The 13,589-nt window shown below is 39.7% G+C and overlaps 1 protein-coding gene across 3 annotated transcripts in view; it reads left to right on the plus strand.

Moving 5' to 3' along the window:
* Uhrf1bp1l (UHRF1 binding protein 1 like) overlaps positions 1-13,589 on the plus strand; it is a 73,850-nt gene that overhangs the window by 29,862 nt on the left and 30,399 nt on the right. For all 3 annotated transcript variants that reach the window (XM_031348878.1, XM_031348876.1, XM_031348877.1), the window contains 5 exons: positions 2,280-2,371; positions 5,686-5,875; positions 7,006-7,146; positions 8,419-8,589; positions 12,008-12,188. In XM_031348878.1, the coding sequence (XP_031204738.1) occupies positions 2,280-2,371; positions 5,686-5,875; positions 7,006-7,146; positions 8,419-8,589; positions 12,008-12,188 (775 nt within the window). The remainder of the gene's footprint in view (positions 1-2,279; positions 2,372-5,685; positions 5,876-7,005; positions 7,147-8,418; positions 8,590-12,007; positions 12,189-13,589) is intronic.

Here is a 13,589-nt window from a genome sequence, read left to right on the forward strand (position 1 = left end):
GTGTAGCCTTGGCTGTCCTGGAACTCACTCTGTAGACCAGGCTGGCCTCCAACTCAGAAATCGGCCTGCCTCTGCCCCCCAAGTGCTGGGATTAAAGGCGTGCGCCACCACCGCCCGGCCTGAAATTTATCTTTTTATTTAAATTTAATAAACACTTTCTGTGCTTTTGCTTTTATTGGTCTAACAAGTTTAGTAATATGTTCTGTAATGAACTTCACTTTTTAAAGAAAATGGAATACAATGGATCAGTTAACCCTTTGTTTTTAATTTAAATTTTATATTGTGTATGTGGTGTGGTTTTGTGTGTGTGTGTATGTGTGTGTGTGATGGCAGGCATGTGGAAGTTAAAGGCACCTTGCAGGAGTTGGTTCTCTCCTCCTACCGTGTTACCGTGTGTTCCAGCTAGGAAACTTAGGTTTAGGTTGCCCACCTTTTGCAGCATGTGCCTTTACTTGAGCTGTTTTCCCAGCCCTGGATTCTTCAATGATTCTTTGTTCATTCCATAATTCGGGGCATGGTGTTTTAAACTGAATCCATGCCCTCGAGGATGTTGAGATAATTTCTACCCTTAGCCTCATTCTATAAATATTCTTTATAAAATTACCTGTTTTCTTTTTGGTTTTTGTTTTTTGTTTTTTTGTTTTTTTTTCCGAAACAGGGTTTCTCTGTGTAGCCCTGGCTGTCCTGGAACTCACTCTGTAGACCAGGCTGTCCTTGAACTCAGAAATCCACCTGCCTCTGCCTCCCAAGTGCTGGGACTAAAGGCCTGCGCCACCACTGCCCGGCTTTCTTTTTGGTTTTTCAAGACAAGATTTCTTTGTGTGAAGTCTCTGTTCTGGAATTCCTTAGACCAGGCTGGCTTCAAACCACAGAGATCTGCCTGCTTCTGCTGGCGTCACCACTGCCCAGCCAAGATTAATCTTGTTTTTGACTTTAGTTGTTATTGAACAAGATAATCCCTAAACCAGAAATGCCTATCTTAATTATTTCCACGCCCAAGTCCTGAGAAAGCCTTAAACACAGGAAATATAACAGTACATATTACCTTCCCGTAAATCACTGTTCCACTTGCTGTACTCATCTCAGTGATTGCTGTTCCTCCAAGCTCCACCCAGTGCTCCAAGCCCCACCCAGTGCTCCAAGCCCCACCCAGTGCTCCAAGCCCCACCCAGTGCTCCAAGCTCCACCCAGTGCTCCAAGCCCCACCCAGTGCTCCAAGCCCCACCCAGTGCTCCAAGCTCCACCCAGTACTTTCAGCTTCACCCAGTGTTCCAGGCTCCCAGTGCTCCAAGCCCCACCCAGTGCTCCAAGCTTTACCCAGGGCTTTCAGCTTCACCCAGTGTTCTAAGCTCCACCCAGTGCTTTCAGCTTCATTCAGTGCTCCAAGCCCCACCCAGTCCTCTAAGCTCCACCTAGTGCACCAAGCTTCACCCAGTGTTCCAAGCTGGAACACCATTACTGTCAATCACAGTTACTGTCATCACTGACTGAGTCTCTGGAATCTGTGATTGATCTTGCTTCCTTCCTTACCTCTTGCCTGAAACAATTGTCAACCTTCTTCTCAGTGCCCTTCCTGCCTCCGTTTTCTTTTCTCCTCTGAAATGAAAGCATAATTATTAGTAAATATTTTTTTTATAAATCAGAAATCTGGTTAGCCTCCTGTGATGGGTCATATTAACTGTCAGCTTGACTAAAACTACCTGGTTTTTGATCTTAAGAAATTTATATTTTGATGGAGGTTGACTGAATACACACTAAAATAAGTTGACTTTAGATAATGATAAATGCTATAGTTAAAGTGAAGACCTTCTCAATTTGTGGATGCATTCACTGTTAAAGATCTTAGATCTATCTTCAAGAAAAAAGCTATCTGGAAAAGACCTTTTCCTGCTGTGGAGGTTTCCCTCTCTCACTCCATAGTGTGTTTACTTTGATGTCTCATATCCTAGGCCTCAAGGTAAGACTTTTAGATGTAGTTCAGTTTTCTTAATTAATATATAATTCATCAATAATGCAATAATATGGGATTGGAGATAATGCTTCATTAAATCCAGTGACCTAATCAGTTAACAGCTGCTTCTGTATTTTCTCCCCCCCTCATAGAATGTGCATGTAATTTTCTCACCAGTAGATCAGTGCCCCAGTGTAGGACTGAATGGTTTGCTTTCTCTTTCAGGGTTTTTATAATTGTTAGGTTCTGTCCTAAGTAAACAAAAGATAAAGTACACTTCATACTTTAACAGCTCACACTTGTCTCTGATTATTGAATTTCTTGTTAGTCTCTAGATAAAGTGATAATGGAGATGAGTACGTGTGAAGAGCCTCGAGCCCCCAACGGTCCATCACCAATTGCAACTGCTTCAGGACAGAGGTAAGCCGTGGCCTGTGTGTTGTGTGGCTGGTATAGGCTGTTCTGCTCTATAGTAGGTCTCTTATCTGTAGTACCAGGATGGGAAGATATAAAATCCTTTAACCTTAGATACCCTCTACTTAGGCCACTCTTCATTAGACAGTCTCCACATTCTGTTAGTAGCTGGTTAATTTTAAGTTCCATTCCTCTTGATTATCAAATTGTTAAATAATAATGAGTAGCCAAGAGCAGTACAGAAGGGCTTAGGTGTTCTATAAATCAGATCCTCTCTTAATTTTTCATTACAGTAGCTGTCTGTGCTTTCATTTTCCATGTCTTCAGTTAACTTTGACTAGAGACAGTCTAAAAATACTAGATGGAAAGTTCTGGAAATAATAAATTTGAAAATCTGAGCCATTATGAGTGTCATGAAAGACTGAAATTTAACTGGATATGCAAATCATTCTTTTCTCCAGTGTATTCACTCTGTATAGGCCACTGCTAGATAAGCAGCTGCTGCATGGCTTCTCTGATCATTTGTTGGGATCACAGTGTTTTGTGTTCAAGTAACTTTTACATAACAGTACTCATAAAATTATAGTATATATCTTGTTTGCTTTATTTAATCTGTCATGTAGGCCTATATTTTCTTACATTATTACAAGAGGTTATGTTTAGCCTAAGATATTTTGATCTGGGGATGTAACTCAGTTGATAATTATTTAACTTAATATGTCCAAAGCCCTGGATTTATGCAGCACTACTCACAAACAAATGTGGTGAGATATGACTGGAATTCCAGTCCTCAGGAAGCAGAAGCAGAAGGATAAAGAGTTCAAGGTCACTCTTGACTACCTATTTGAGATCTTGTTTCAAAACCAAAATGTCTTAAGAACGTCCACATCTCATGACTTTTTTAAAGTGTATAGTTATACTTGCTCTTTTATTATTAGTTACTGCTGCCTCCTGTGTCTAACTTATCAAACTCCATTATAGGTATATGTGTACAGAAAAAATAGTATTATACAGCCCAGTAGAATCTGTGATTTCAGGCAGCCACTAGAATCTTGGAGCATTAGAATTTCTCTGCACCTCATCCTAGGCATTAGTGAAGTTCTGTCATTCTTTTTTTTTTTTTTTAAGATTTTATTTATTTATTCTACGTATATGAGCACACTGTAGCTGGACAGATGGTTGTGAGCCACCATGTGGTTGCTGGGATTTGAACTCAGGGCCTTCAGAAGAACCGTCAGTGCTCTTAACCTCTGAGCCAACTTCTGTCATTCTTAACCTCTCACCAACTTCTGTCATTCTTAAAAGTTAACTGATGTCTTGGTAAATTATAGAAGTATAAAATGTCAGTTTCAAAAGATGTCACATTCCACAAGTTAAATCTGGATAGATAAAATCAGATGCTAGTAAGAAAGTGTCATGTGGACTATTTTATAAAGCTTTCTGGTGGCTGAAGACATCTAAGAAAGGCTATGGCAAGTAAGTGAGTTTCCTGGAGATGGCCCCCTGTTCTGCATGGCTGTGGTGGGTGTACTCTGGAGAGGCACAGCCCCAGAGACTTCATCCCAGGATTGCTTCTCACTGCTGATAGGCCTTTCCTGCCAGTATTACCTAGCCTAATGATGTCTGGGCATCACCCCATCCTATTGGGCAGATTTCCTGTTGATCAGCATGAAGATGAACTTTCATGAATTAATGCTAATGAATCAATTACTTTATTGCATTCCTGATTTGTTTAAAACAACTTTAAGAAGAAAGTTTAAGGTGTAAGGAGATGGTTTTAGTTGTTTTGCTAGAAAGATGTAGTAGAGTTAGAATCAAGAATAAAATGTGCCACCTCCTCATAGAATAGTAAGTAAAGGTTGCATAATTAAGAATACAATGATCTTTCATAACTTCTACTAAGAAGAAAAATAGGCCTGGGACACATTCGTGATCAAGGAAAAAGATTCTTTCTAGGTCAGGTCCAAGGATGAAGTCACAGGTGTGCACTATGATAAAGCAAGGCCATGTGAAACTGTTGCTTTGAACTTAAAATGATTTTATAGAATGAAACACTGCTTTGAATTTACTATTGACATCCTAACTTCCCTTTTGTATAACATTTTATTTATGAGTTAATTTTATAAAGAACTTTTTTCTAGAAGGTAGAAATTGCCAGAGAAAAGAAATAAAGTGTGAAAGTGTGGCTTTTGGGGCTCTGCCCCATCCACCAAGTGCCTATATGTATTTACATAAGTTTATGTGTATAAGTACGCATGTACACTTGTAAATATTGATGAAACAGGTGGTTGGGCCTGGCCAGAGTGTGTGTGTGTGTGTGTGTGTGTGTGTGTACTCTCGAGCATGTGCACGCGTGCTCGTGCACCTGACTTTATTCTTCCTTTTCTTTTCTCTATGGCTCATGAAGAGTTAATGGACTCTGAGTCTTCCACCTGGCCAGTGAGGGGCCATAGAGAAAAGAGCCCAGGTCACTAAGCCTTTTTTTTTCCCCTTAATCCTCTGCTGCTCTCAGCAGGAGTTAAATTGCTGATCCCGGGAAGCCCCCAGCATTATTGAAAAGTTGAAATAGATTTTTAAGAATTACTTGTTTAAGAGGCTGGAGAGATGGCTCAGAGGTTAAGAGCACTTGCTGCTCTTGCAGAGGATCCAGGTTTGGTTGCCAGCACCCACATGGCTGTTCACAATCTCTTCAAACTTCTGTTGTAGTACTATCCAGCATCTTCTTCTGGCCTCTGTGTACTTATATACATACACGAAGGCAAAATACTCATATGTATAAGATTAAAAACAAATCTTAAAAAAAAAATGACTGGTAAGATGGCTGAGCAGGTGAGGGCTACAGGGATGCACACTGTGGAAGGAGAGGACCAGCTCAGACTAATCATAACTTTCCATGTGTTTGTATAATGTTTCCCATTCTGTGCTGAGATGCCGGAAAGAGCTGTGTTTATTGGCTATGGAGCTTAGCTTTGGACCACATGTAACAGTGACAGGGAAAATGGCTTTCATATTAATTCTATAATTTCTTCTCTATCTAGAAACTTACTTTATAGTATGGACTAAAATTTCATGTTTGATAGAATGATTCCTTTTTAGACTGTCTTGTCTAAAAGAATTGGAGAAAAGGTAGAACCACTTGTAATATTATTGAAGGGGAAATGTATAGTAAGACTGATTATCTTGCATTTTTCACTTTGGGAAGTGTGGGTTGGATATTAGAGCATTTCATATGTGGACTTGCATGCGATCATTAGCCAACACTTTTTATCAACTTTATTCTTCCTTTCATGCATTGTATTTTGTTTTGCTTTGTTTTCCAGTGAGTACGGCTTTGCTGAAAAGGTTGTTGAGGGAATTACTGTTTCTGTCAATTCTATCGTCATCAGAATTGGAGCGAAAGCTTTCAATGCCTCCTTTGAACTTTCTCAGCTCCGTATCTACAGTGTCAACGCACAGTGGGAACACGGAGACCTGAGATTTACTCGGATTCAAGATCCACAGAGAGGAGAGGTAAAAGGCTTTTTTCTTACTAAAACCCATTTTAGACAGTGTAAATAATCAGAGACATTTAAAATTATTAAAATATCTGGGACCTGTGAAGATGGCTCCGTGGGTGAGGGCACTTGCTGCTAAGTGATGACCTGATACATCCCTGGAACCGAGGTGATGACAGGAAAGAACTGACTCCCGTTGAAGCATGTCGGTGCCCACACATATTCATGCATGTCTGTAATCAGTTTAAAAGATAAGTAGAATACCTGGAGGGATCTCCAAAGTTGGAACACGTGGTGCTATTGCAGAAGGCCTGCATGTGGTTGCCAGGACCTATATTGCAAGACTCACAGACACCTGGAACTCCAGTGCAGGGCGATCTGACTCCCTTTTCTGGCTTCTACAGGTGCATGCACACACAGTGTGCTTAAATACGCTTAACATATACATCTATGGTTGCCAGGAATCACATTCTAGTTGATTTTTTCTTCTGGACTTAAAAGTATTCTTTTATATTAACCTAAATTATTTAATTATAAAAGCTGGTATTTTAATGTTTTACTATATAAATCTTTGACCTTATGAAAGTAATGAGTCTTACTTTGTATGTGTCTATGTGCATGTATTTCTGTGTGACTGTGTACTTATTTGTATCTGCATGTGTGTCTGCACATGCATGTGTGTACATGTGTGTACGTGTGTATGTGTCTGATTCTGTATCCATGTGTGCTTGTGTGTGCTGGTGCACCTGCAGATGTGCATGCTCACTGTGACATGCATATGGAGGTCAGAGAACAACTGTGTGGAGTCAGTTCTTCCATATTTATGTGGGTGCCAGGGGTCAAGCTGAGGTCAGCTAATCACAGTGAGCGCAGTTAGCTCCTTTGTGTTTTATTCCATCACTGTTTTAGTGATGATTTTAGTGCTACTTGTTATTAATGTTGTTTTCTAAATGGTCACCAAGGGTCTTACAGATAAGTACGATTCTGAACATGTGTTATTGAGTTTGATGAAGCATATAAAAGTAGCATGAATATCTTTAGAATGTCACAGAAATTACTTGGGAATGTGCATGTTTTATTTGCTTTCACAAATGTACACTTTTCATACTTTGCATGAGAAACAGCTAATCTCTGTTTTATCCTTAGGTTTTGACATTTAAAGAAATAAATTGGCAGATGATTCGAATTGAGGCAGATGCTACCCAGAGTTCACATCTTGAAATTATGTGTGCTCCTGTTCGATTAATAACTAATCAGTCAAAAATCCGAGTCACCCTTAAAAGAAGAGTGAGTAAGATGGTCTTTTGGCTGCGGTTGATAGCTGATAGAGTAAGCAGGAGAGTCAGGGGTGCTCAGACAGTGTTGGCAGGTGAAGGGGGATGTGGTGTCATCCGTCGCCTGTGCTTGTAGAAAGCACAATTACAGCACTCTTGGTCTGCTAGGTGGGTGAATAGATTCTTTCAGATTCACATGCTTGCCGGATGTTTCCTGTGTTAGAATTTCATGTCACAGGCCGGGAGTATAACCTGTGGTAGAATGCTTACTTAGCATCAATCAGGACCCAACTTCAGTCCTCAGATGCATCTAGGAAAAAAAAATAAAGAAGTTGAGGAAGAGGAAGGAGAAACTTCTCAACAATGGTCTTTATTATCAGTAGTCAAAACATCAATAAGTTTTTAAGGTTTTTCTGGAGGGGCAGATGTGGTGGCACACACCTTTAGCCCACTTGGAAGGCAGAGTTCCAATTCCAGTTGCATAGAAAGGCCCTATCTCAAACAAAAAAAGACTTTGCTAGTAACTTAGATAACTGAAGAAACCAGCAGTAAGAAAATTACAGCCTGAGAGTCCACTGGGGCTGGTGGTGAGACTAAATGGGAAGATAATTCTTTTAGAAACAGGCCTATTTAAAGCCTGCAGTGTGCTCTGTGCTCTGTGTTGCTGCACAGTAACATACGTAACTGTGGTAAGTTCCACAGAAGGGCTTTCTGGGAATTGAACAGAGAGAAATTCCCTGAAATGTGAAGTGTGGACAAAATGGCCGTTAGGTATTTGATGAATTGTTAATTCCTCTTTCTCAGGTAGGAATTGAGTTCAGTTAATAAAAGTGATTATGATCTGTGACACTGCACATAGAAATTACATATATGTTATATAATCTGTACTACAGAAACTTGTCAGTCTTTCTTATAGCATGATTTGTAGAGAAATATTCTATTATGTAGGAATTCAATAAATGTGTGTTATATTTTCATTCTTGTTTATCATTTATCTTGTGGAAAGTGATACCCATGCCATACTGTGTGTGGAAATCAAAGGGTGATTTGGGGGTGTTGGGTCTCTCCTTCCAATGTGTGGGTCCTGAGCATTGATCTCAGGTCATTGGGCTTGGTAGCAAGTGATTTTGCCTGCTGACCCAGCTTGATGGCTTAAATATTAAATGAAGGCAGTATCCAGATTTACATTTAATCCAACTAAAACACTATATATATGCTTTTAAAAAATGTAACTGTATTATAACTTCTGTTCTTGGATTAATTGTCTAAATCATTTTTCTTACAGTTAAAAGACTGCAATGTCATTGCAACAAAGTTAGTTCTAGTCCTGGATGATTTGTTATGGGTTTTAACGGATTCCCAGTTGAAGGCTATGGTGCAATACGCAAAGTCTCTTAGTGAAGCAATAGAAAAATCAACAGAGCAGAGGAAGAGCATGGCTCCTGAACCTACTCAGGTATGCTACAGAGTCACAGAATAAAGATGGTGTTACTAGTTTAGCCAATTAGTTTGGTGAGCTGGTATTTTCTTTTTATGATAGCGTGACATTGAAATTAAGTATCTCTTTTATCTAAATCTGATGCAGGTTAATGTTATATATGACATTGCTGTGTGTCTAGTGCTTATTTTGCTTGGAGCTCTTTGTATAGAGGATAGAATGATCACAGTGTAGAATATTTGATGGTATTGTGCATGGAGGACATAGGACTTTGTTGAGTCACTGCTTCATCAGCTGCACCTGCTTCCTTAGGACAGAGTTTCTCTCTCCCTGGGCTTGCTGATGGAATGGCAAGCAGCCCCAGTCATCCTGGCTCCACCTCTCACAGTGCTGGGGTTAGAGTTTGCAGTGCCCCACTGTTTACATGAGGGCTGGGGACTTGAACTCAAGTCTTTGTGCTTGTACAGTAACTGCTTTTATGCACTGAGCTATCTTCTAGCCCAATAATGCTTTTTAGGCAGTTAAAAGAAAAACAAGGGAAATAGAAATCAGATCTGGATATTGTAAGAGAAAGCACTGAAGGCTGACAGCACAGATAACTGTCTGGAGACACTGACGTTGAAAGCAGAGCATCTGTTAGGATTGTCTGATGGCCAGTGGTGGGTGGGGAGAAAACAAATTTTTCAGTTTTTCCCAGTGTTAAATTCTGATGCTAATACATAAACATCTTTATAGAAGGAATGTGGAAAATTCTTTGATTATTTTATTAAAAGTAGAAAAAATTTCATAACTTGTAAACTTTTTATGAGATATTATAAAGTCACACTTCTGTGTGGTTTTTGTTTTTGAGTGTGGTGATACTCCTCAGCAGTCTACGTCATTGGTGATGGAGTTTGGTGCCTTCAATGGCATCACTGTAGCCTTTCAGGGCTGTTCAGAGTGGCCTTGCCATCTGCCTATCGTGTGACCCTACCTTCAAGGGCCTCAGAGTGATGGAGAATAAAGTAAACCCTGCAGTTCCACTTAAGCCTCAGAGGGAAGAAGCACATGAGGACGAGATGGAGACATGAGAGGAGTGCAAAGCTGCCTGTGCTGTAGGACTGGAGAGGTTTTATAAGGAATGTCATGAGACTGTGTCTTAAAAAGTGAGGAGCCAAGCTAGAGACATGGCTCTGTGGGAAAAGTGCTTGCTGAGCCATGGCTAGGATCCGAGTTTGGATCGCAGCACCCACCTAAGGCCAGATGTAATGTAATTGTTTCTAGTCCCAGCGCTCCTGTAGGAGATGAGAAGTGGGGCTCCTGGGCCAGTGTGCAGAGGCCTACACAGTACACACACACCCTACACTCCATTTCTGAGAAATTGAGTTCCACAGCTATGTGCTCTTTATTTTTCCTGATGGCCTGAGAATATGCTTGTTTTAGATGTTACATGAGTTCTCCTGTGCCTTGATCCCAATGATCCTACTTAAGAAATGAAAGGCACTCTTACAGATCTTCAGTCTGTGATGGACTTGTCCAGGAAGAACAAGTACTTCTGGAAACAAGACAGGAAATTTGAGCTACTCGCTGACAAAATGAATGATTCTCTTGACTAAGTGACAAATGACTTCCATCATTTTGTTTTGAATCCATTTAGAGGAGGAGCTAGTATATCTCAGGAGGAACTAAAAAGATTGGGTTATTGGAAGTAATATAATATGTTAAGCACGTTATGAGTCCTAGCGTGTAACTTGGAGTTTAAATTACCAAACTCCATTTTAAAAACAAATTCCTCATATATTGAACCATCCCTGCATCCCTGGGATGAAGCTTACTTGATCATGGGGAGCGATCATTTTGATATATATGTTCTTAGATTCAGTTTGTAATAATTTTATTGAGTATTTTTGTATTGATATTCATAAGGGAAATTGGTCTGAAGTTCTCTTTCTTTGTTGGGTCTTTGTGTGGTTTAAGTATCAGTGTAACTGGCTTCATAGAACAAGTTGGGTAGTGTTCCTTCTGTTTCCATTTTGTGGAATAGTTTGAGAAGTATTATTGGTATTAGGTCTTTGAAGGTCTGATACAATTCTGGACTAAAACCATCTGGCCCTGGGCTTTTTTTTGGTTGGAAGATTTTTAATGACTGCTTCTATTTCCTTAGGGGTTATGGGACTGTTTAGATGGTTTATCTAGTCTTGATTTAACTTTGGTACCTGGTATCTATCTGTCTAGAAAATCATCCATTTCATCTAGATTTTCCAGTTTTGTTGAGTATAGGATTTTGTAGTAGGATGTGATGATTTTTTTTTTTTAATTTCCCCAGTTTCTGTTGTTACGTCTCCCTTTTCATTTCTGATTTTGTTAATATGAATACTGTCTTTGTGTCTTCTAGTTAGTCTGGCTAAGGATTTATCTATCTTGTTGATTTTCTCAAAGAACCAGCTCCTGGTTTGGTTGATCCTTTGTATAGTTCTTTTTGTTTCTACTTGGTTGATTTCAGCCCTGAGTTTGATTATTTCCTGCTGTCTACTCCTCTTGAGTGTATTTGCCTCTTTTTGTTCTAGAGCTTTCAGGTGTGCTGTCAAGCTGCTAGTGTATGCTCTCTCCAGTTTCTTTTTGGAGACACTCAGAGCTATGAGTTTTCCTCTTAGCACTGCTTTCATTGTGTCCCATAAGTTTGGGTATGTTGTACCTTCATTTTCATAAAATTCTAAAAAGTCTTTAATTTCTTTATTTCTTTCCTGACTAAGTTATCATTGAGTAGAGGGTTGTTCAGCTTCCATGTATATCTGGGCTTTCTGTTGTTTTTGTTGTTGTTGAAGACCAGCCTTAGTCTGTGGTGATCTGAGAGGATGTGTGAGACAATTTCAATTTTCTTGTACCTGTTGAGGTTTGTTTTGTGTGTGATTGTGTGGTCAGTTATGGAGAAGGTACCATGAGGTTCTGAAAAGAAGGTATTTTCTTTTGTTTTAGGGTGGGTTAGAGCAAGAGGGCAGGGCTAGTCCAGGAGAAGTGTGTACATGGATTTTTGAAAATAGCTTGAAAGAAATATACAGATTGGAAAGCAATACCTATGTCTTCCAAAAGTTACAGATAAGGACATGAGGGTTTTAAAATGATAGTGTCTTGTTTTGTTAGCCATAAAAAGAAATAGAGGAGGAAGCAGCTTTGACTGAAGAGGTAAGGGTAAAGAAAGCTAGGAATGTAAGTATGTACAGGTGTGTACTGAAACTTATTGGGCTTATATTCAAATTGTATATAATTCTCCAGTTTTTTATTTAAATTTTATTTTTATATAATTCAGAAGGCATTTCAAGCCAGCTGAGCTATTGGTACAAAATACACTGTATCATGCTCATTTTCCATGAGTTTATTGCTGGAAACATTCAGGTTTGCTTGTTTGTGACACTCTGAGGAGCAAGTGGGCAGTGATAATGTGATTTGGACTCTTTAGAGCTCTACAGTCACTCCATCTGTACAGCACGTCAAGACCCCACAGGCTGCCACTGCTCCTGACCTGAGTGATGCAATTGTGAAACTGTTCAATGACTTTGATGTGAAGGAAACTTCCCATCATCTAGTGATTTCCCATCTAGATCTACACATCTGTGATGATATCCATGCAAAAGAAAAAGGTAAGCCAGGCAGTGGTGGCACACGCCTTTTAATCCCAGCACTTGGGAGGCAGAGGCAGGCGGATTTCTGAGTTCGAGGCCAGCCTGGTCTACAGAGTGAGTTCCAGGACATCCAGGGATACACAGAGAAACTCTGTCTCCAAAAAAAAAAAAAAAAGAAAGAAAGAAAACAGTAGACTATTTTGGCTTTTGTACAAACCAACTATGAAACTATTGTTTATTTTATGGAGTATATATTGTAGAATATGAAACATTATTTTTTTGGCTTTAATAGTTCATACTCAATCTTTTTTTTTTAGGATTTAACTGTTTATTTAATGTATGTGAGTACACTGTTGCTGTTTTCAGAACACCAAAAGAAAGCATCAGATCCCATTACAGATGGTTGTGAGCCACCAAGTGGTTGCTAGGAGTTGAACTCAGGACCTTTGGAAGAGCAATCAGTGCTTTTAACCACTGAGCCATCTCTCCAATCCTAATACTTAATGTTAATTAAGTGTTGGCTATCAATGCTAACAGTAAAATTAGGTTTAAAAAACTAAGATTGGCAAATGTAGTGGCGCATACCTTTATTCCCAGCACTGGAAAGGCAGAGGCAAGCAGATGTCTGAGTTCCAGGCCAGCCTGCTACAACTACATAATGAAACCCTGTCTGAAAACAGCAACAGAGATTTACTACATGACATCCTTGAATAACTTAGAATTGTCTTCTGAAATTATCTATAAATGTTATCCTATCGTTCATGAATATTTACATGCTTTGAGCATTGTGATTAACTCAACTATCATGGTTCTAAATTCTATTGGTATTTTGCCTGCAAATGTATCTGTGCACTGGTATGTGCTTGGTCCCTCTGGAAGCCAGAAGAGGATGTCAGATCCCACGGAACTAGAGTTATAGATGGTTGTGAGCTGCTGTGTGGGTACTGGGAATTGAACCCACCTGGAAGAGTAGTGAGTTCTCTTAACCTGAGCCACCTCTCCAGCCCTGAGCCATGTTCTTTATACACATAAAGACAACTGTGTCTTTGTCTTTAACACTGTGTCCCCTGCCCGGTTTTCCCAGAAGTTAATAAGGAAGTAGATCCCTGTTAGTGCATGTCCCTTGTTTTTATCCTTACTAAGTAGACTTGGGTAACAGGGCAGACAGAAAGCTGCTCTTGGTCATTTAGAAAACCCAGGTTCCACACTTTCAGTGCCTGCTGTTTCTGTTTGCCACAGTGTCAGTGGCCCACTGACTGGGAGAGTTCAGGCAGGCTAAACACAGGGACAGGGTTTAGGACCAAGCTGGAGTTGTCTTTAAAACTGAGATATTTGACCAGGGTTTTCAGGCCTATATCAGAACATCCTTTTGATTTCACTGGTTTTAAAGCTAAGAAAGTCTTTTTTTTTTTTTTTTTT

Source organism: Mastomys coucha, unplaced genomic scaffold (genome assembly GCF_008632895.1).
Source record: "Mastomys coucha isolate ucsf_1 unplaced genomic scaffold, UCSF_Mcou_1 pScaffold4, whole genome shotgun sequence".
NCBI lineage: Eukaryota > Metazoa > Chordata > Mammalia > Rodentia > Muridae > Mastomys > Mastomys coucha.